The 24,350-nt window shown below is 36.5% G+C and overlaps 1 protein-coding gene across 19 annotated transcripts in view; it reads right to left on the bottom strand.

The window, feature by feature from the left end:
* GALNTL6 (polypeptide N-acetylgalactosaminyltransferase like 6) overlaps positions 1 to 24,350 on the bottom strand; it is a 573,576-nt gene that overhangs the window by 79,927 nt on the left and 469,299 nt on the right. For 18 of the 19 annotated variants that reach the window (XM_064652482.1, XM_064652480.1, XM_064652481.1 and 15 more), the window contains one exon: positions 520 to 705. The exons of the other annotated variant lie outside the window; for it this stretch is intronic. In XM_064652482.1, the coding sequence (XP_064508552.1) occupies positions 520 to 705 (186 nt within the window). The remainder of the gene's footprint in view (positions 1 to 519; positions 706 to 24,350) is intronic. 19 annotated transcript variants of the gene reach the window in all.

The following is a 24,350-nucleotide window of genomic DNA, read 5'->3' as shown; positions in this document are numbered from 1 at the left end:
TCTTTCCATTCCTTTGACTAATGGAGCTTTGCTGGCTGCAGCTGGAATCCAGCAAAGCAGTCAATAGCGTATCATTCTTTCTGAGCTTCCTGTTGTGAATGCAGTTGCTACTGGCTTTAACACTAAGGCCTTGGATACATTTACAGTAAAAACTGTTTTAATGAAATGTGGAAGACCAGGAAGGAGTACAATACCTACATAAGAAAACTTTCCTGGTATATAATGAGGACATAGCATAATACTAGATTTAGTAGTGTATTTCGTAGTATTAATAATAAAACACATTGTAACTATATTAGGCCAAAGAGATACTTCAAAATTTTACTAATTCTTTAGTCATACGAAACAAAATGGAGCTGCTTACACTTCTCAGAGTTCTCTCTCATGATGACACTTCAGACACTGCAGCAGAACTATAAACACTTTGATAAAGTGTATGTCCTGCTTATTGTGGGACACAGCTTCAGTTGTTTGCTCTATGTTCTAATTTTAATGTCTGATGAACGCTCATACACTTACTAAGCAAGGGAGGCAGCCAATTCACGTTGACTTCGCAATGGGAATCCAGAAATGTCAAGACTTCTCCTCTAGCCAGTGAGGCTCCTAGCAGTCTGGTTCGAATGAGCCCTTCTCGTTTCTTGGTTCGTACAATCCTCACTTTGGCAAAACGGACCATGTATTCCTCCAGCTTCTCTTTTAAATGTTCTAGAAGGAAGGGCAAAAAAAGCGTCAGTGGTGCCAGGCCTGGAGGAACCAACAGAAGGACAGGTTCGCATATAACCTGCAAGCAGCTTATCTACTTCCATCTCTTGTCACTTCAAGTCCTTCAAACTGCCATAAATCCTCCCTGAAGTGGTTCAGAAAGTGCAAATATTCTCTGTTTTATCACACAGAGGAAGACACTGACACTCCGCTGCAGTTGCTACTGGCAACCTGCCATCCACAATATAATAGCCAAAACAACTGCAGGATATTCATCCATCCTCTGGTTCCTGCAGCCCAAGGCCATATAAACATTCTGGCATGCTGTTTTAGAAACAGTGTCCTTTCCAAATGGGTCTCCTATATCAACTAATTATGAAGAACTATGCATGGAAATAAATTTTAAAAAATAAAACTAGAATGATTATGTTGTTTTTGCAATGGGAAGGGAAACAGATATGAAGAAAGATCTTAATAGCTGGATACCAGCATGAAGCACATAGACAGACAGCTGACTTCCTAGTAAAATCAAGCTGTAAATGTAGAATAGTTGATAGGTTCTCTGATCTACAAAATCCGTCTCTGTATCACAAAACATCATCTTTGTTAACATTTTTTCTTCTGACTAGAAACGCACACTAAAAATCATAAAAAAAAAACCAACAAAAAAACACCACCCTATAGTTTAACTGCTTCCTAAATACATCTACAACACAAATCCTGATCTTTGGTCTTTGCTGTAAAACCTCAGCTTTCCAGACTCATTCCTTTAGAAAAATATGATAACTTCATTTGTAAAGGAAAAAGGGAGAGAAAAGCTTAGTCTCTGATAATTAAAACTGTTGATAAGCCACATTTAGTGATGCTAGGGGTTGCAAGCTAAGTCTCAGTGAAATGGCTTTCCCAGGTTATGATTGTTTCTTACATTAGTTACTGATTCTTTGGACTTTTAGGGACAGCACAGGCCTTGATTCAGACATTACATCATAATAGATTGCAAGAAATCCAAAAGGACTCTGGAGTACTGGAGTACCTGCTGACGCACAGAATACAGGCAATGAGCAAATAAGTCACAGTGCAGACAATACAGGATCTTGTGTGAAAATAAAATTAAGCTCCACTGAAGCAGAGCTTCCTGCACATGCTCCTTCTCATCTCCTTTCTGTCCTACTTAACAAACAAGTAAGACTCTCCAAATTTACCTGTAAATTAGGAGGAAGTAGAACACTGATGTGTAGTTATGTGTATTCAGCAGGAGAGTGCTACACTGGATGCTCCTCTGCACTGAGGAATCCTGATGCATGCTAGCACAGAAGAGGAACCTGGGAACATCAGCTTGCAAGGATTACAGAACAGGATGGGGCTTTTGGGAGGAGAAACTCGACACTTTGGAGATGTGCTGAGTCAAGAGAGTGGTTTGTGTTCATAGTACTGCTCAGGAGAAGTATTAGAGCAAGTGAGGAAAGCCAAGATTGGAGGGTGGGAGAAAGAATGTCATTCAGATAAATAGAAAATGGTTTTTGCTTTCTACTCTGTGGTTGACTGTAGAATATACATTTAAATTCTGAAATAAGAGGGAAAGAGGTATCCCTTTATCCATCCCATTTCACTACTTACATATTCAATAAAAACCCAACACAATCCCTCAAAAATCACAATGTCAAGAGATGTTTTGTGTCCTGAATGGTGGGCTTTTGTATGACCAACCATATTCACAAGACAAAGCTTGTGTGCTACTCTGACTCATTTTAGTTACCAGCTACAATTCAGTATTGTGACTGAACTGAGCTGAGGTTCATTCAAGTCTTGGATCATTTTGTGTCCACAGGTAAGACACTTTAAAGTGTGTATTTATTGAACTGTTTTCCTGTTTTTATGAGCTCCACTGAGACTATTCCCTTGGTGTTGGAACATAGAAGAAGGGAAATAGAGTTTAAAAACAAAGATACAAAGACCTTGCAGGTAATATAAGAAAGTCTGTTAGGGTTGTCAGTCTGGATTTTTTTCTATATTGTAAATCGTATCATCTAATAGTCAGGAAAAATGAAACAGCTCCAAAGTGACAGGTTATTACATATTTCCAGAGTAAATCAAACCTAATCTGTTAGGTACCATAGCTTCTGTTAGTCCTCAGACACCAGAAATTTCCTGTATTTCTCTAAGGTCACCTAACCCTTTTCCTTTGACCTCTTCCACCCATAAGTTTGCACTGAATAGTGCATAGAGACTCAGCACCAAGAGCAAGACCACATTGCTGTGCACTATACAGATAAGTAATAAAAAGAATCAGGTTACTCAGCCTGAACACAGCTCTCCAATTGTGGAAGCAAGCATTAAATGCCTTGGTTATAGTGCAAATCTCCCATCATCACCTTAGAGACTCCAGTTGATCAGAGCATAGCTCTGAATTTGATTATGTATCAGATACAATTACTTTAGTCTTCCTTGTGAGCTGGTTCTATGCAGTTTCCCTCCTTGTATGTGAAGGCAGCTACCAAGAAAGCACCGAAACTCCCTGATGGAGAGAAGCAGGAGCCTTACTCGAACAACCCAAATTGTTTGTGGTATTGCTAGGCTCTCTGCTGCCTGTAGGCACACCTGAATTGGACATTCACTAGTTGGGTGTCATAATGGTTAAGGTAAGGCCCTTTCAACAGGCAGTTTTGAATATGGCCACCACTGATGTTTAAATGAACTAATACAAATGCACTCTTTTCATGTATTCTGACTGTTAACATTTGTCTTGGGCCAAATTAATTCAGTGAAATTCAGTCTTCTACAAAGGACTTAATTTCATTCCTTTCACATCTTGCAGTGAGCAAATTCTGAAAGCTTGAGTGCCTATCTTTTCAGGAAAACACTTCAGAGAGAGATGATGTAAACTCTCATATTATGATACATTCTTTTCTGTTCTTATATCAATTGCTAAATAACAATGGAGTTGAATAATATGATTTGATTGTCATCAGTTGTATTGGACCTTGAACTCCATGAAATCAATGGTAGTTCACACTGTTCTTTCATTGCTTCATATTCCCTGCAAACTCAGGAAAAAGGTCTCTCAAATTTTAAACTTTTTTTTTTTATGTGAGAATAATATATGAAATTCTGTGGAGCAAACAAGAGCTCTGTACCACCTTCCTCCCTCTCTCTCACATAGCTCTTCACACATTTCAGACAGCAGGTCACCTGATTTGTGAAGAACTGCATTAAAAGATCCAGCACATCTTTTGATGCCAGAATCACATATCCCAAAATTGTTTTCATCTAGTCAATTAGTTCCATAACTGAATAATTTTATTATTTTCTCTCTGTTGCTCAAAGAAGAAGTTGAAAAAAAGCAGTATACAAACATAATTTGCACACCTTGTTTACACAGAATTCTAAATGCATCCTCATTTAGACATATCTGGAAGTAGTCAGGAAGAAAACAAAACTAATAAGTGGTAAATTTTATAGAGCTTATTTAGAAAAATGACATTAAAAGATCAAGTCTGCATACAAATCAACATATATAGATTACTAGAGATACATAAGGTATTGAAATTTTATAAAACAATTACATGTTAGTAATATCCTAACCGTTAAGTCACAACATAGTCAAAGAGATGCCTGTAGCAATACCTACTGTATCTTTAGCTTTGAGATATGGCAAGGAAGGCAGTTTGAGAATTTATTTGGGAAAAAAAAATCACAATAGCTACAGATAACTATAAAAACACTGCAAAGTATTTAAGTTCAATGACCAACTCCAATATGGTTGTCAGAATCAAAAGATCTTAAAGTGAAGGAAAAAAATTCCCTTTTGGATCCATAAGTAATGATTTTTTAAACTTAAATCAATATGAAAGTGCTCTCATGCTCTATTTTCTCCTGTAATGTCTTGTAGCAATATCTATTTTGAATCTTATCAACCTCTACAAGCATAAATAAAGACAGAGTAACAGCCAGCAACAGTAGAACAGTATGTAGACCATAGGAGTTTTAAAGAAAACTGCAGTGTTTTTTACTATTTATATAAGTAGTAAAAGCATATCTTTCATCTTGAACCACTCATTAAACGTACTCCTGCTTTACTTAAGACTCTTTAAAGCAAAATGGTAAGTCTTAAGGACCTTCAGTCAGCAGCTGGCTTTAAAGGCTAACTACTTAATGCAAGAGCCCGTGTTTGAGCCAAGGGTCATGAAGACATACCTGCTCTGACAGACAATCACTGGGAATCTCACAGCTCAACTGTTGCTTAAAACAGACAAGACAAGATTTTTGAATTCTCTGTATGGGAATAATTGTGATTAAAAATGATCTCAGTGTTTGTGATCACTGACAAATTTGGATTTTTTTAGTCTAGTATTATGCCAAATATATTAAAATATACTGCCCCTTTTCACAGAATTCCATAAATTTCCTTTACAGAACACCAAATGATATTTTATTTCCTACAGTACAACTGCATTTTCTCACAGATTCCAATTATCTTGTTGCTAATATTATCTCCAGAAGAAGCATCTCACACACAAACCCTGTATATTACACACATACATTTACAAGTAAGTAAACTCAAGTGCACAAGTAAATACACATGAATCAATGTCAGCACAAACCTGTAATTCTAAATAAATTCTTTGAAAGAAATGATAATGCAGTGTGTAAAATAGAAAGCAACCTGTAATAAAAAGACCTTTAAATGTCCAAGGGACAACAGATTTTGCCCATTTATTACCAAAGGAAGCAGTTCAAACAGGTTTGCCATGACAACAGAACAGGGACGTAGGATGGTTTAATTTATATGCTGTAATATTACATAAATTCCACTTTCAGATCTGGGCATGAGAGAGAAGCCAGTATTCAAATTCTGCAGTGAGCTCTAAGTGGTACCTTTTGCATATAAAGTAGTCAAAGCCCCTGTCAGTGGATATGGCGAGCAAATGTCTAATTTGTAATTTAAAAGAAAATACATCATACTTTTCTTTACAGTGTTGATCAAATGAACCCATGAATCAGAAGTTTGACACATGCCAGTCACCTGCCAGGGTAAGAGTTGGCACAAGCGGTGACAAATAAAGGATAATGCATGGGCAGGAGGTTTACAGGCTGTCACTGCTCTGACAAGTGATGATAAAGGGAAGCATTATGTCTCTTCTTGTGACATCCTGTAAACAAATTCTCCATTGTAATTATTCTGTATGGGCCTCCTCTGTCTTCATTTAAAGTCTGGAGAAGTTTTTCTAGAATAATAGCAGACACACAATTGCCTGGTCATAGTAATTAAAGATCTACTCAAGCGGAGTATCCATTTACTTAATTTGGTGCCCAGAAATAAATTGGAAATCAAGGTTCTGCCTTTGTCAGGAAAAAATTGCATAGTAGCAAAACGCAGAACTGCAATTCTTCTGTCTTGCTGGGATGCACACAGGAAGAATTTCATTATCACATTAGAACCACATGGCAACATGTGCTATGTGACAAGAAATGTTCCCCCAGGTTTATAAGGTTATTGAGAAGGCATTAAAGAGACTTAAAAGATCATATGAAAGCTAGACCTGGTCTTCAGGACTTGCTTGACTGAAGTATGGCCCATGAAAAAGGAAGGAAAATAAAGCCTTTTGTTGAGCCCTGCTTCTGGACAGCCAGGCAGGTCTACCAAAATCTCTGCCTGTAACACAGCCCCTCTCCACCACCTCAAATTTCTGTCCAAAAGTACTGACAATTTCTGTTACAGTATCAGTGACCTGCAAATTATCAAACAATTAAGAGCAGCAACAGAGTCTGCTAAATGCCCAGATAAACAATCTGAACTTAATCTGTTTATTTCTAACCTTAATACCAGAAAAGGTATGCTGGCCTCTCCTGCTATCTCAGCACATGCATATGTGAGGAAGCAATGCCGCTAAAACCATAGCAGTCTGTGATCTTAGGTCAGTAAAACGATATACAAACGACTACTTCTGTTCGTGAAAATGAAAGCTGTCAAATAGCTATTTTGACATGCAACAGCCATGAGGCCAGCTTCTTTGAGGCTCAAGATTTTCCTCAATCTTTTTTATTCTTTGGCCAGCAGCAAAGAGCTTTGTGCCCCATAAGCACAGAAAAACCTGCAAGTACATTTATGCACTATCCCTGGCTCTCATAGTGAGAAGGACCTCCATCACCTTACTGGGTCCTTTCTGCAAGTTGGGATTATCTTCCCAGGTAAAATTAGCAAGGATCTCCTCCATTCCTTTCCTGAAGCCTTGAGCATACATTTTTCCTCAAACAAATCAGCTTAATCTTTTGGTGACCGAATTAAGCTTGATAAAAAATACATAAAGGAAACTTAGTGGCCCATGGTTTTTCTGTTATTATTTGTTTTCTGCTGCAATTGACAAAATAGCCTTCTCCAGTGCAGTGTCATTATTTTTACTTTCCCTGCCTGTATATATGCTACCATAAACGCAAATCAGACCGTAGAGAGAATACAAGATGATTCCGTGAATTTGGGTACCTTTTTTTTTTTTCCCCCAGCTTCCTTTCAAATTTCTTATTTGCAGAAGGTTGGTTGGACGTGTTAGTTGAACATAGAAAGGTTACACAGTAAGCTGCCACTTTTTCTAGCCAAGTCAAACTCTACAAGGACAATTCCCCTATTTACAGCTCTGGATAAACTAATCCACTGTTGCACTACCCTTTTTGCGAATAAATCTTTCCGAAAATCCAAACTGAATCCTTCCAAGCTGCATTCTGGGGTTATTGCCTCTTATTGTACAATCTGCCAGTATCAGGCAGAATTTGGTTCTGTCACCTGTGCAATTCCCATTCAAGCTGCTGTGGGCAGCTACTAGATCACCACTTAGCTGCTGGTTTGCCAGACTAAACAAGCCCAGGTTTCTCAGCCTCTTCTCAAAGGTCACATACTTTTGGCCCATGACAGTCCTGCCAGTCCTCAGCTAACTCCAGCTGTCATCCTTCTTGAATTGCAGAGCCCAAAACTGGATGCAGAATTACAGCTGTATGCAGATCCAACTTTGTTAAAAGCATAATTGAATTTTATCTGCTTACTCTCATCCTAGCATACCTCAATCCAATCTGCCTTCTTGGTGATTAAAGGCCACCACTTTCTCCTATTCACTTGGTATCCACTGTGATGTTTGCAGGGCCTTTACAACACACCAGCTATCCAGTTTGTACCTTTATTGGTATATGAGGTTATTCACCTAGGTACAGAATCTAGCACTCCTTGTTGAACTTCATGAGATTTATTTTGCCCAACTGTAGAACTTCCTCTAATACTTGATGTGTCAATCACTTTCTCCATTTTAGTATCATCCCCAGATTTGCTGAGGGTATTCTGTCTCATCATGCAAGTTATTGGTGACTAACACTGACTCCACTACTAACCTAAGATATTCTGTCAAATAATCCTGACTAAGGAAACCTGAAGGAAAGATGGGGAAGTTTTCTGCCAAACAGATTCGAGCATCTCATCCATAGCCATTCCAGATTACAGCAAGTTCCAGAAGCAGACAGGTAGCGTGGAAACTATTGGATATGGTAAGGCTAATACTGATAAATAGGAGCAAACTTGTTTTGGCTGTGATGTTTGAGTTAGCTTACTTGAGGCAAGCTAAAAAGCAGTCTCTTTATTCTGATATTAATACGAGCCAAGCTAAAATGCAGTTTCTTTTTCTGATCTTAATAATAAGTCAAAGTCCTTGGATGATATACTATAAGTCTATGGAGAGTATCCGGAATGTGTAATAGTTCTGTTCACTGCTTGCACATCAATGACTATAAACTCCCAGATATCACCTTCATTTTGATGTTGAATTTCAACTTCAGCCTGTTAAAGTTGAAAGAATCTCCAGAATCAATTGTAAATACACGTTCTTCTGCCACAGTCTGAAAAGGTCAGAATTACTAAGAGCAGGAGGCTGAACAGAGCAGATAAATAGATAGTTTAGCTTGAATTCCTTCATGATAGACTTAATATAAGTTTCTCTGAACAAATCTCTTTTGTTGTGTGTCTCATATAGTCATAAAAAAAGAGCAACTGGGACTGCAGAATCTGTAAGGCTAGCTGGATTTGCTGAGACTTTTTCAGCCTATAGTTCCACTCAACAGATACATGCAGAGGTCCTGGTATCTCCTTGTTCCACTTCCCTGAGCCCAGGTAATTGTGACTTACCACAGTTGTTCTGTTGTTCTGTCCCAGAAGCACCTGGGACCTCTTTGTCAACAAGATGAGTGTCCAGGTGATTACACACACATTACTCAGATATAGGGTGTGGTGACTGCTTACACAGATGCCACTGAAGCATTATTAAACTCTTGAGGTAATTTTCCATTCCAGATTTTGTGAACAGGGAAAGGAGTGAAACACTTCATTTTTAGGTTGCAGCAATTTAGCATAGTAAGTTAGACCAAACCATAAGCAACTAAGGCTTGCTAGTTTGTCAGTAGTGCTGACACACTCCAAGTTTTCCTTTTTAATAAGGAATAATGAAAGATTTTTCTTTTTATTTTATTTCAACTGCCAGTTGTAGGAGGTGGTTCTTGATACTCTCAGTGGTGTTGTGGTGTGGTAACACGTCTTTTATGCAGTTGATAGCAGACTCCTTCATTTGCATCAGTCTAGCTCAGAGAAAGGGGTCTCCAGCTGGGAGAAAGGTGGGGCTACCTTTTACCCACAGACTAAATGATCTAATCGTTATTTATCATCTGAAAGCCTCCAAAGTAAGAAAATTACCAAAATCTTATTTTTCATATGACAGTTAGACTCTTCTAGGTATTAAGCAATGCTTAATGTATTTTATACATTAAAATGGAAACAGAAATAAGCACTTACTCCTTATTAATTGATTCTATGAGGTTAATGCCCAAAATTAAACAAATCAAAAAAAACCAAAAACAAACCTTGGTATTGGTTTGCTCAGCATTTTGCTCTGTCTTTTGCAGACAGGACAATTAATGTATCTCCCCAGAAGAAATAAATCTTGTAAACTAAAATATTTAAAATAAAGACTTTTGTTATTTCTTTGAATTTTCTTTTTATCTAATTTTGTAGCAATTATCTTTTATATATCTCAGGCTGTTCACATACTTTCAATGTCTGTGTTCAGAAAAGGATTTTGGAACTCCCTGAAAAAAACTATGACCTGCTTCTTAAAACTAAGACCTGCTTCTTCCTATATGTGCCCCTACCTATTTTTTAATGCTTCCCCAATATTAACTTTGAAAAAAGTGAGGAAATATGTTATTTTTTTAGCTCTGTTCCACTCTTTGTATGCAAGTAGTTTGCCATCTATAATACATGGATGAATAATTTTGTTCACCAGAGGAAGGACGCATTATAAAATACAACCACCCTATGCTGGATAAGGAGGTTGGTTAAGAAGATACAGCAAAGCAGTCTTAAATGAGAAGGAAAAATTAATTAACAGGAAATTATTTTTGCTGCAAGGTAAACATAATAATTGCCTGATTTGGAATGTGATCAAGAAACCGAACCAATTAATGACACAGCAGATTAAACAGGAGAGAGCTCTTAGTGCACAAACAGGAAACAAAAGCTACATTCTTCTCTGCTTGTCCTCCAGCTAACTATATAGGTTGAGAGCACTGAAAGTACAGTGACTGACCTCAAGGGTGAAAAGAAACCATACAACTCACTTTGAATGGCACTTTGCAAATATTTCACACCCTGGAATAACTTTACCACAACAGCAGCATGGGTCATGGAATAAATTCAACCAAACTGGGAAGAATTTGTTCCCAGTATAATTTTGGTAGTCCTGAAATTCCTGTTACCCATACGAGCATACTCAGGTATGCCCACTTGAGTGATGAGAAAGAAGGCAGAAGAGGTTGAAAAAGCTTTTTTATGAGACAATTTTTTTACAACAAAGACTTTACTGTGGTGTAGCAGGGCTCTTCATCCTGGAATGTGGTCAATCAACTCAAAAGGACAATGTCCTATTTGCAAATCTAGGTGGTGGACTGATTTTGGTATTGAATTATGCTAAAAGCAGTCTGGCTCATCAACCCCAAATCAACATGCTGGTAGTGAGGTGAAGATTTGAAAGATAAGCTGCTAAGATGACCTGGAGACATGTGACTGAAAGTCAATCACTTTATACTATAAAAGTCTAGTCCACTTTTATACAATCAGAGTCTTCTAACATACTCTTCTTGGAGTGTGCAAAGATCCTCCCTTGAAGTGGGGACTCCCCTTCAAGGATTCTCCTTGAGCTTAGGAGAAAGACATCTGTTCACACGTGTTCGTATGGTGCGTTACACTGATCTCTAATGATTGTTTCTTTTTGCTAGCTTTAATACAATTGCTTTGATATAATTGCTTTGATATAGTGCACTATATTATACACTTCTAGTAGTTTTACCTTTTATGTTGTGTAGTAAATAATTCTAAGATCCTTTGTCTAATCATTTGTCATAATAAATAATTCATTTTATATAACTATACCCGGTTTGCCATCTTTAACCCTGCAAGGACAAGTTGTATTTAAAACCCTTGACAAAGTCTGGGGCTAAAGTTGGATCCAGCCAACCCAGGTTCGTTTCTGAGAAGTTTAGAAAGCAAAGGGGTTCTTTCTGCACCTTATGATTCAATGGGAGGGCTTCTCTAACAAACTTTGTCTAAAGCCCCACTCTCACCTGCGATGTGTACGCACGCAATTGCTTTGGTACTTCATTACACCACTAATTCAACAAATATAACCGTGGCTACAGCTCAAACAAGGATCTGGGCAACTGCATTAGCTATCAGGGAAACTATAATAAGTATACAGTAAGATAATGAAGAAATGTACAGCTGCCTTTACAGATCATTCTCTGGATGCAATCTGCCAAAAGAGTGACCTTGCTGCATTAAAATTTGATTCTTTTTAACAGGTCTGTTTACTACACAGGCATTTATACAGTAATTTGCCCCCAAGGGAAGCATATTGTGAGATTCCTTCCAGGTTCCAAGGCCAATTAGAAGAATGTTATTAAGCGAATCCAGGGAAGTATAACTTTCCTTAAGATCAATACATTACTCACAAATGCTATCCTCTTGCTTTCAGAGTCACAATTTTGCATCCTGACAATATTGATTGTTTAAAATTGTAAATGATGACCTGTCAAGCAACACTTCCTTCTACCTTTTGTAACATATTTCTAACACTGCAAAAAGCCTTGCAGATTTTGAGACCTGTCTTTAGACTGACATTTTCTCTGTTTTGCCTGAAACTATCTTTGATATACTCTTAATTCTTCCTCCAAAATATATCACTGACTTTTGCAATAGGTGCTGTTTTTCTCTCATTCTGCTCTTTTTAACCTCTCAAATGCCAAGGACAGATTATATTGGAGAACTAGTAAACCACCACTGTGAGGGTAGCACTGACCTTACATTTGCAGAGGACTGTAACACTTGTCTTTGGGAACAGGGAAAATAGAACTCACAGAACTCATGTAACTACTTTTTAAGTGGCATCTAATTCTACAAGAGTAATTCTACTGACATTCTAACTCATTGTAAACCTTAGGCTCTACTAACAAGGTATTGTAATATAGCCATCTACTAACTAAATCTTTGAATAATTTTCTGCCTAACTGAAAGGGCTACACTTCTGTAGTTCTTTTGCATTGTATGTGGTAGCCATCCCAGGTAAATGGTCAGGTCCTAAAGAGAGGTTCCAATTAATCTTGTTCCTCAAGAATTCAGTGGGTGTTTTTTTCCTATTGCAGAGGTTTGTTCTTGTAAATAAGTCCTTGAAATATGCTTTGAAACTGAGATTTCAAAGTATGAAAGAGAGCATGGGCAACATCCTTATTCTCCTTGAAATTTGATATTATATCAAGAGGTTGCTCTTGCCTTCCAACTTTTGTACCAACATTTTTACTTTTAAAAATGCCCTCTCTGATACAGGAACTGGAGTTCTGAGGGACAAAGTTTCTCCTATGGAGTGATGAATTTACCTATGCTCTGCATAGTGCAACAAGATAAAACATGAAGATACTCAATGAGGTTTCTCTAATCTACTGAAAGAGGCCCTAAATTCCTAGCAGTGCAAATGTTAGAACTAAGTATAGAGCCATAAACTTCTAATTATCTACGTATCTCATGACTTTTATTTCCTATAACAAAGCACCTGGCATTACTGGACTTTTTACAGCTGGAATGCAGGCCTTTATAAGCTTTAAGAACATTGATTGTTGAAGCAAATATCCAGTTCCTTCTCTCAATTGCTGCATTCCATCACCCAAATATTTTCTTTTCTTAGTTGTTATTTTGAGAGTTTTCCCCTTTTCAACTTTGTCTAGAGTGGAAACACAATCCTTCTTCTCATACTTTGATACTAGAAAGTTTTTGTTTTTACTAAGCTAGAACTGTAGTTCCCAAAACTGTTTCACTCATTTAATTGCAAAAGTTAGCTGTGTTGTTAGTATAACCTTTGCACTCACTGCTATGTCAAGGAGCACAGTGAAAGAAGGCGGGGTTAATATTACTGAAGAGGTTTTCAGAAAGCTGCAGTCCATGGGAATTCTCTTATAACCTCCTGGCAAAGGAAAACAATCAGTTTAAGTCATGTTTTTTAGATTAGGTCAGGTATCTTTTTTACCCCCTTTCAATATTTGCAACAAACAGTTTGCTTCCAAAATTAGGTAGACAGAAATCTTATCATGAAAGAGTTAGACTGCTGCCTGGGTTACATACTTTGAAGCATGAGAATTAATTATCAAAAAGGAAACTATTCTCTGTTCATAGACTAATCTGCTATGATGATGTTCCTCTACATAATGAGGCAAACACTGATGCATAATTAGGCATCTCCTAACATCAGTATGAGCTATTAATCAAACAATAACACATTTTTTTCATGGATAGATAATCCGCTTTTCACTTTTTATTTAAAACAAGAAAAAGAATAAATAAATGAGCTGCTACATAAATCAAGCTTTGGAAGAGGAGACATCGAGTTCTTTCTTTTCTTTGTTATGTTTTTCTCCCTTTGTTTTAAACATTGAATCAATCTTTCTTTTCCTATCTCTCAGTTGTCACAAGCTGTTCTGCAGTATCACTAATGCTCTTCACATCCTTTTTAGTTTTGCAGGTTGCCTCATTAAGGATAAGAAACAGAACGACATACTGAATATTAAATGAACAGATAAGACCTAAAGTTTAAATAATTAAATAAATAAATATTATATTGAATATTAGCTAGCAGATCCAAGCTCCTAGCAGCTTTCATATGATGACAATGGAACTAGGCTTAGACTACACCCATACATTTCCATGCAGCTTATTTTGAACACTCCTCCAAAACCTACCCTCACCCAAATTGCTGTCTGCCTTGCAAGATCAGAAGACAGAGGATGTGACATAGAATATAATCTAGTATTTTTTATTTTATAGTAACATGGTCATCTCTGGATATAAGGAGTAAGGATGGCATGGACTGTTCTAAATTCCCTTGGAAAACTGAGCCTTAGGCTTGTTCCACTTTCATATGGACAGACATATGTATCCAGATCCCAACACAAGAATTTGTTACATCTGGCCTTTACTTGTATAAACACAGCATTGTTCCTAGTGATCTTTTTAAATCTTTCATAAGTAAAGGATTAATGGACTAGCTGGTATCAAGTGAAAAATAAATCATTGTCATGAACATGTCTTACTGCTCTTAAAAAGTTTAAACTATTTCAAAATCAGAATGGACATATCTGCTTTACAGCATTTTACCAATCTTTAAAGATGGACAAAGTGCTGTAATTCTGAACACGATTTTCATACCTTTATTACTGTAAAAACTACAGGTTATAGAATCAATAGATGACATAATCTTTGTGTTGCATATTTCCTTTCAAATTTCCTTGATACATGAAAAATAACATTTTAAATCTATATTAGAAATACCTGAATTTAAAAAATATATGAAGAGAAAAACAAAAGATGGTGTCATTTTCATTTTAAAGCACTTTTTATTGAGTATTCAGTGGACTTTCAATATCTTGGCTGATCCAAGAAGTCTCACTGGTCCTGACCAGAACTACATGAATCTTCCCCTCACCACCATCTTTTCACTAAACTGGAAGTGTTGTGGTTCACACAGTGTGTGTGACTCTACGCTTCCCCCCCGTCTTGTGCTCGTGTGAGCTTTCCCACCTTTAACAAAACAAGTCTTTTTAAAGAAATGTCTAACAAAGGGAGTGGGAAAGTTACTGCCATTTGCTGCAAGAATTTATTTTTTTAATCTATGTGTTCTCTGCACTCTAAGCTGAAAACCAGCCATGTGAAGATATACTGCGGTAAGCATGTTAAGTGCAATGCAAAAATAAATCAAGGCAGAAAATACTCTCCCTGCAAAAACTTTTCATCGTCTGAGATACATATCAAGACAAATAACCTACTCCAGCTACTCAGAATCACATGAGGAGCTGTACCTTTCCAACAATCAACTTACTCATCGCCATGGAGGCTCCGGCAAGGACTTTTCTGAAAATATACAAGTATTTTTGCATTTTAGCTGCAGTTTGACCCGTAGAGTTGGTAGTTTTTTTCCATGGAAATGTTTGTAACCACCTCTCTCTCTCCTTTTTTTTTTTTTTTTTTTTTTTTTAGGTTTTGTTTAATTTTTTATAACTTACTCCTTGTTTTGTTTCTCTGGTTTGTTTAATTTCCGCTTTTAGTAAGGGCATAACTTAGGCCCAAGTAAAACAGGTAGCAACCAAGCAGAATAGGTGGAGGCAAAAGCACGTACAAGCAAACAGAAACAGTACCACCCGCGACCTACATACCAGTTTCATAACTGTTCTTATTTAGTGAATTGTTTAGAAATGAAAGAATCACTGGGGGGGAAAAATTATCTCAAATTCTCTGATTAGCTGAGACATTCCTAGATTTACTTATCATCAGTTGGAGTGGCAGATGCTTATCGCAGTCTGGAAAGTGAACTGTGACAGCACTTACACATCCAGGAACATGTTTAGCTTAATTTCAAAGCTACCTGAGAGCTGGAGCTCTGAATTCTTTCTAGAGATAGGTTTCTGTGTTCATATTTTCTTGGATGCAGCTGAAAAAAAGTAAGAGCAACAGAAAAATAACAGGGGAGTTAATAAAACCTACAGTGGGCAAAGCTAAATATGGGAAAACTATAATGCCCAAACCAGCAGAGTACATAAGTAAAAGGCAAGGTGCAAATAAATACAGTATTCTGATATGGATATGACTTCTATTCATACCAGCCTATCATTCTGCTGTAGAAAATGTTGGTCTTTTCATCCTGCTGTAATGAGCACACTGCATTTTAGCAATACATATTGTAATTTGGTTCACTTTGTGGCTTGGAGTCAAAGGGAAAATACTTAAAACTCACAGGCAAATGAACCTGATTTCCAAATGAACAGCTGGAGATGTCCAGAAGAAGGAAACAGCATGCTACCTGGTTTCTTTCACTGACACACACTTCACTTTGCAGAGAGGAAATTCTCTTTAGGATAAGAGACTCCCTTAACAGGAAATTTCCCTCAGTATGAAGGTGACGTGCTCCATTTGTTAAGATTATGAGACAACGTTTTAAAGCAAGAGCTTTACACAAGTGTAAATTTCAGTTTCAAGGGAATTAAGGACTGAAGGGCTCATTTACATTGTAGCTCTGCGGACCACTCATTTTGGCATGGCCAAGCAGCAGCAATAGGCCTCAGTCTTTATAAAAAAAATTAAACACATCAGGATATGGTACTTGTGCTGTGTATTAAACTTGCTCTATTTTGATTTGCAGTATCTGTAAAAATACATAAGAAACACAGACCATACCTGCAGCTTGCTTAAAGAGCCGATGATTATTGTCTAGCTTTCCCTAGCTGTAACACCACAATTACTGATGGGAAATTGGCTGCTGTTCATTCTGTGTTTCTAAGCTTTAGTTACATTATCTGATTTTTTTTCTGTTTCATTTTGTTTAGCTTTGTGTAGTTGCATGGTTCTCCCCCTTAAACGAAATCATAGCATCTACAGAAAAGGATAAAACCCAATAAGTTATTAATTAATCCCAGCAGGAAGAAACCCTCACCCTCTACTTCATATTCCTGTTGGCAAAGAACTCAACTCAATGGAGCAACAAACAGGGAGGGTGAGCATAACACCATGAAGAGGGTAGATCACAGGATGCTGCCTTAAAACTATTTTAATTGCATCATTAATAAGAACAAGGAATAATTAGACAATTTGCATAAGTGTAAATACAAGTTCAATTGCACTAAATTAAGTGACTGTGATATCTTGATTAGGCAATTAAAACATTAGATCAACAGTACATTTTGATTCTTGGATACAAATATGTGCTCTTTTGTTTACCATGACAAAATTGTATATATAGCAGCACACTTATATCATGCTTTTGGAAGGATCTCACCGAATGTGAGAAAATCAAAAATACTTCAGTTTCCATTGAATATGTCCTAGAAATTTTTCACAATATTTTCAACAGAGTTTCAATAGAGTTTCAATAACTCTACTGTATGTTTCCTTTAGCAACTACTCTAGCAAAACTCTGCAGAATACCTTTAAAGCAACTAAGTCAGCAAGGCAGTATTTCATCTATTCATCAATGTCAATATTGTTTTTACTTTTAAGGCCTTTTGCAGCCTCTGAACACCAGAGCTATCTGTTTCATCAGACAATGGTTTACCATGGGACCTAGCACTTGTTAGTGTAATGATTCAGTATCTGCCGTAAGACGGAGGCACACACACAAGCTTTACGTATCTAGCAAGTTTATGAAAATGCACTTTGTTTTAAAGCCAAGATCTTCTGAAAAGGACTTTTAGATAACATTAATAATTTGTGAAGTATACAGGGAAAACTTCAGCATATACAAAAGAACAGGAGGTAGAATTTATGCTGCCATCTCTATATTTGACACCTCAGGTGAACTTCACTAAACCTCAGCCAGCCAGGCACAAACTCTCCGGGAGCTGCTGTTCACCAGAGCCACTACGGTACTGCGTGACTTCAGTTCACTCCCTGTTTTATTTCATTTTTCCGAAGCTTCGTTTCTGGGGAGTGTGAAGGGCTCAAGGTCACTACCAAGAGGAGCTCTAAGAACTGCTGAGGAATGAGCCAGTGTAGCCTAAGGACTGCATAAGGCAGCACCAAGTCTTTAGGACATTGTCCCCAAGTAGTAACACAGAACATTCTACCTGTGTATGTATACACATGAGGACAGGAGGTGACAGCAGATGGGAAATTCACTCTCCGTCAAGCTCCTGTCTCACTCTGGTGACTGGTTAGACAGCAAAAGTGAACAAATTACCATGTCGGGTGGCTAAAGCTGAGAACAAATAATTCTACTCAAACTTAGGGCTATTTATTTTGTAGGAGTCAATTTAAGTTTTACAAGTATTTCTGTTTGCTTTGGAGTTTTCACCAAATTAGTTGTCAGGTTACAGAAACTTTTATTTCTTTGTTTTCAATAAAGCCCAGTTTGTTTGTTTGCCCCAAACTTCACCTATGTTTTGAACATATCTGTGCAGAACAACTGGAACTCTGAATCCATTGTATGCTTCTGAGTAATTTCCCCCCCCCCCAATAGTTTTTGCATTCCTTCACAGTCCCTCTTCTGGGGTAAAAATAATGGATGTATTGCAAAAAAAAAAAAAAAAAAGAGATTTTTAAAGTCAGTTAATTATGTATTCATAAATTGTCTCACACTCTTCATGTAACATTATAGTTATAATGCCCACTAGACTGTGGGCACTGTTTTAGGGGAAAAGACAGACATCACTTGTTATTTTTCATTATTATAACCTAAAGTTAATTTCCTTTTCATATTTCTGAGTGAAAAAGGTGATTGCCTCAGCAAAAATGAGAATGGTTACTATTGGTAACTTTGTGAAACACTCTCAGTTATTCTGCACTAGAATGACATCATGTATTTCATGTCATGTATGACTTGCTAAACTGCCCAAACTAAAAAGACTCGGCAGGACATTTTTTTTCTTTTAATATTTCATAATACTGCCACATGCACTTTTAAACACCCAATTAATTTTTATGAATGTTCTGAATTTTTCTGAAAACAAACCCAAGGTGAATATATGTGTGTTTTAAAAATGGTTAACTTGCACTAAATTTCTCCTGGAAAACTTCAGCTAATATAGCAAAGCAGAAACAGTCATCTGATCCACAGTATAATTTCTATCAGATTTTTCTGTCATCAGTCATGAAAATTCTATATAAAGAACAACCTGTTTCTCTGTTTTCTTTCTGTTATACACCTCAGTTTGAAACAACACAGCATATGACCAATCAGAATGACATGCATCTTGGCTCTAGATTTTTTTTTTAATTTTATTTTTTTTTTTCTAAATCACTAGTCTATATTTCCTCATTTTGCATGTCATTTAAACGACTTGCCTTCTACCTGATTGCTGCATTTTCCCCTGTAATTGCCACATGAACACCTGCTCTTGAATCTGAACTGTCCAGGACAACACACAGTTGGAAAATTGCTGCTGCTGTTACCATAGATCGATGCATACTGGAAGCATGGATTGATAGATCCTGTGGCAGCAATTAAATGACTGTCTTGTGGAACTGAAAATTTCTCCCCAAGTATAATCTAGATCCTATAAATATTCTTGCTGAAATGAAACTGCAAAGACTGCTTTACAAAAGACCTCACTGGAAGATTCATGTTCTTTTTACTTTGCACAATTCATCCCTACAAGGATAACTTATGAATATACGCTTTAACAACAATTCCTCATATTAACACTTTCAGACAGCTATGAATTGCACACATTAGGCAGGAAGATTTTTCTACATAATACAAAATTTTCACAGTTCAGCCATATGTTGTGGAGCATTAGGAAAAGAGCTGCCATTTATTTAATCTCTGCAGATCACTTTGCTTCTTTATCTGAAGTGAAAGGAATTACTGGTATTTAGTCAAGTGCTTTCAGAAAAGTTTCCTTCCTTATATTTTTAAGTTCTCATTAAGCAATACGGCTAAACTAAGTACAGAAAATCTTTTAACAAGCAATAACCATGTCAGATAAACTAATTGGTAAGTAATGGTCAGAATGCTAAAGCTCTTCAAGCATTGAGCAATCCTTGGTAACAATGAGAGATAAGTATTTAAGTACTTTTAAAACTCTCATTAATAACAAAAAAGCACAATAGGTAAAAATATTCTGACCTCACTTCCTGCTATTTTTCTACAGCAAGTTCATTTATAAAAGCTACCTAAAAAATGGAATTGGATATAATTAGTGACCAATATTTATCACTGTACGATAACTTAAAAGCAGTGCATGTGTATTTAATAATCAAAGCACTGCAATTCATATAAGCAGGAAAGTGGTGAGCAAAACCAGAGTTTTGAGTATTGATACTAACGTAACTGATTGCATTATGACATTCTGAACCATCTATGCTTTAGAATTATCTTCCTTCATCAGTAGCTACCAAAAATCTCATGTTCCTTCACATGCAATCTGCTTTGCCATGAGTAGCAGGGCTGCAAGTGGAGCAGAGCATTGCAATGGGCTGGGGAGACTGAAGTGCAAAGTGCACGCTGAAAAACAGATGCATGAACACATGTTCTAGAACACATGTTCACAGTGCTGATGGATCTGGCAAAAAGTGAGGCTTAGCTTATTTCAAAAACTCTGAATGCCAGAAACCAAAAATCCCAAAGCACATTTACTAGTGCAAGTGGCAACACTTGCACATGGACAAGGACATGAAGACAAGACAAATGAAGATTGACAGAATAACGAGTAGAAATGAAGCTTGTACTCCAACAGTTTGAGGAAGATGAAGACAGTGAGGACATATCTTTGCTACACTCAGAAATATTCAGAATGTTCAGCATGTTCAGAAAAGGCTTTTTAATTTTTCAAATAGGTTTGACGATGTTACTGAATATTAGTAATACTAATAATATGGAAGCAGTTCATCGCCAGCAAAAAACACAGAAGGAGACTTGATCCATGATCTTGACAAATCTCAAAAAGAATAATGTTAATATGTACATCTCAAGCAAAGTCTCAGAAGCTGCCCTTCATTGGAAGTGATAATTATCACTCCATGATTCACAGCATTCAGAATTTATCATCAACTTACAAGCTCATTACATGTGTTATTGTGATTATTATCACAATTGTCTGATTGACACTGCGAAAATGTTTCTATGGAACTGTTTACAAATTGTTACTATACCAGCCAGTAAAGTGAATTTTGTTGGCACTTATTCAGTGGTAAAAACAGGGGGGAAAAGAGGTGGAAAATTAACAGAAATATTTCCTTTTTCTCTGACCATAACCAAGTTGTGGTGACCAAAAAGTATTTAGCAGATTTTAAGACAAAGATGAATGAAATGTTACATAGCTGGATTTCCTACGCCACAGAAAGGATGTTTTTATAGCCTCTGGTATTTGCAGTGCAAAACTATACATTTTACCTCTGTTTTAAAACATCTTATTGTCAAACTAAACTTACATGTGCACATCGAAGAAACTCTTTGGTAGAAGTTAGTGTACTGTAAGCAAAGTTGTCTCAATATCTGCACAAATTAACAATTTGATCCAACAGCTTTAACTCTGAGAAAGTTCCTATTGATGTATCTAATGTAGTACAAAGCAATTTAAGTAGCGAAATGGCTTTTTGTCATTAGGCATTATCAGACTTGCAAAAAAAGTAAGCTCTTCTGGCCAATTTAGCCTTTGTTAAGTAATTACCATGCTATATAAGCATTTGTGGCTCACTGATAGTCAGGTTGCTGAAAGTCAGATTGTGTGAAGGATGACTCCAATTCTGGTCCATCCTACCCTCTTCACTATTTTGAGCCAGCCTTCTGTAGTCCCTACCTGGATAGGTGGAAACCAGAGCCCAGGGAGAAGTAGCTGTATGTCCAGGCTGTGAAATCTGGATGAAGCCAGTCATGCACTTGTATCTGTATGAGTCTAGGGATGCCTTGAACTCTGCAGTCTGTTTAGAGGTGAATTGATCCTGGCTGGCTGTGAAGGCTGAACCTAAGATCATACTGAGTCTAGAAAATGAAAACGGTTTTAACTAATAAAAATTCCAGTGGTTATTATCTCTGAACTTTGGCCCATGAAGAATTCTAAATATTAATATGCATTTGCATTTTGCATTTGTCATTCTGCTGGGAAAAAACAAGTAAACAAATAAAGTAGTACTCCAAGTCTGAACTGGACTAAGCTTAATAAATGTCCTATTTGACAGTTTAGATTGGTTCCTCAAATTACTGATGTGCATTTACAAAAACTTGTGAGTCTAATGATTTGAGGCACAACCTTCACTGTCATATTATGCCTCATGCATTAGAAGGTCAGTTTTGGAAAGAAGGATCAGAATAAGAAAGAAATTGTGAAATAAGAATAAATCTTGGCACTGATATAATGCTTATAGTAAGGGTATTTATAATAGAGGCATTACCCTTAAAAATTCCATCATGATGCAGTTACTTAAGCACTTACATGGTAGGTAGTTATTCATGTTGTGTGCCGAAATACTGATTTATCTGCAAATTTGATTGTGGTAAACTTTCTTTGCCATGTAAGGCTCTTTTGGGATGTGATTTGGAGTTTATTCCAGCCCAAATCTGCCAATAGTCTCCTACAGAGACTCATTTCTTTTCTCCCCCTCTCTCTTCACATTTGCAAAATAAGATTAGTTTGTGCATTGAACAAATAGAGTTGATAATTTCAGACACAATATGGGTCTGAAAGGGGAAAACTTAGACCCTAGAGGGCAGAGATCTATGACATTTGAACTGGATATAAGTAACGAAAATGACGATAATGATGATCATACAGGATGATAACTGTAATGTTGCTTATCATGAACATAAAGTCTTACACAATCCATAATAATTGCAGAAGATATCAATCATTTTAGGGAATACTATATTTACCCCAGCAGCAATCTCTTGCATTGAGTCAAAATGCCCAAACCATATATCCTTCAAAGTTTGAAAAATTTCTTAAGTAGCTTGTATATATCATATACATATGATACATATATATCATATATATGATATATACACATATATATATAGCATATACAAATATGTGAATGTGTGAACTAGAAGCTTTAGTAAGAGATTAACTCGAGATTAACAGAAAGTTTGGTGGTTTTCTCTTACTAATTAAAACCTTTACACTTCACCACATCACCATATTTGCACTCCATACTATAGATCTCACATAACTATCTACATGCTCATTTGTGTACTACAACACTACAAATTATGTCCAACTACACCTAATAATGACTTACAGGAGATGAATAAAATGTTAATTTCCAAGAAAGACAGAGTATATTAAACATTTTCCATTAAGACAATACTTGAAAAATATGGTGTGATCTTTCAGGCTCATCTATGTTCAGACAACCATAGAGACTTAATGCTGCAGATATTTCTGTTCAATTTTTGCCTTAGGAAGCTGAATAGTTTCATTCAGGTAAATGGGACTTTATTGTTTCAAGTTAAAATGATTTTTGTAAGCTTCCAGTCAGACCAAGAAAACAAACAAAATCAAACTTCCAATATTAAGTTTTCAGAGATATTCCCAAAGCATTCTTAAGTTAGCTGTAGAATATCATAGTCCACTGCTCAGGTGAGTGATTAGAGAACAGTCTGATAGGCACTTGAGTCAGATATTGATTGAACATCATGAGAAATCAATTCTGAGAAGCTCTTTCAGTATGTTTCTACAAGAATTGGCAATTTAAAATACATAGCATATACAATGTTAGGAAATATTAATGGTATTCCAAAAGATCAGAGATCCAGATTAATTTCTAATTTATGGGAAGAGGACTCCTGAGGAGCTGAGAGTAAGTTTCACCAAGTTCCTACTAACCATTATTTTATGCTAAAGCAGATTTTTGAAGATATTGGTCACAAAAGACACAAGATAAAACCCAAAAATGAGAAAAAGGAATAAAATGGTTAAAGTTAAATAAAATGGTGGTGGTGGTAGTCTCCTTTCTTTTCATTCTCTTCATGTAAATTCTTTTAATTTAGTTACCTGATGCCACTCATGGGAAGAGATTCTCTGATGCTTTAGGAAAATTATGTTTGCATGAGAATTACTAATATCGATGTTATGTACTTGTGACAGACCAAGAGTAAAGGGGAAACAAAGGTTTGCAGTAGAGATCAAATCTCTCACTAAAGTAGGTAATATAATAAATACAGCTTTCTTTCAATTAGGTCATCAGGTGTAATAGAGGATGTTACATAAATAAAATAAATGCTAATGAAAAGTAATCTCACTTTAAGTGAGCAGGATGAATTCAAGTTAGCAGTCTGTAATTTGAAGTGATATCTGCCCAAGGCATTTAGCAACACATACTTGCAAAAAACCCCCCCTAAGTTTCAAAGCCATTAAAATACTGTATTTTTAATTTCTTAGGTAACTTAGTTGTGAAGTGACCTGTAGAAGATAATTCATGATTCTTGCATTAAATCAATGTAATCCTTTCCTTACACATTGAAAAAAATAGAAAAATAATGAAGAAAAATTCAATTCTTGCTGAATCACAATAGCTTACACATTTACAGATGTGAAAGACTTCGTATGAATATTGCCGTGAATAATTTAGGCATCACACAAAAATTTCAAGGATTGAA

This window comes from Pseudopipra pipra, chromosome 4, assembly GCF_036250125.1.
Source record: "Pseudopipra pipra isolate bDixPip1 chromosome 4, bDixPip1.hap1, whole genome shotgun sequence".
Taxonomy (NCBI): Eukaryota; Metazoa; Chordata; class Aves; order Passeriformes; family Pipridae; genus Pseudopipra; species Pseudopipra pipra.
Note: the sequence above shows the minus strand (reverse complement) of the source record. Positions and strands in the feature narration are given on the sequence as shown.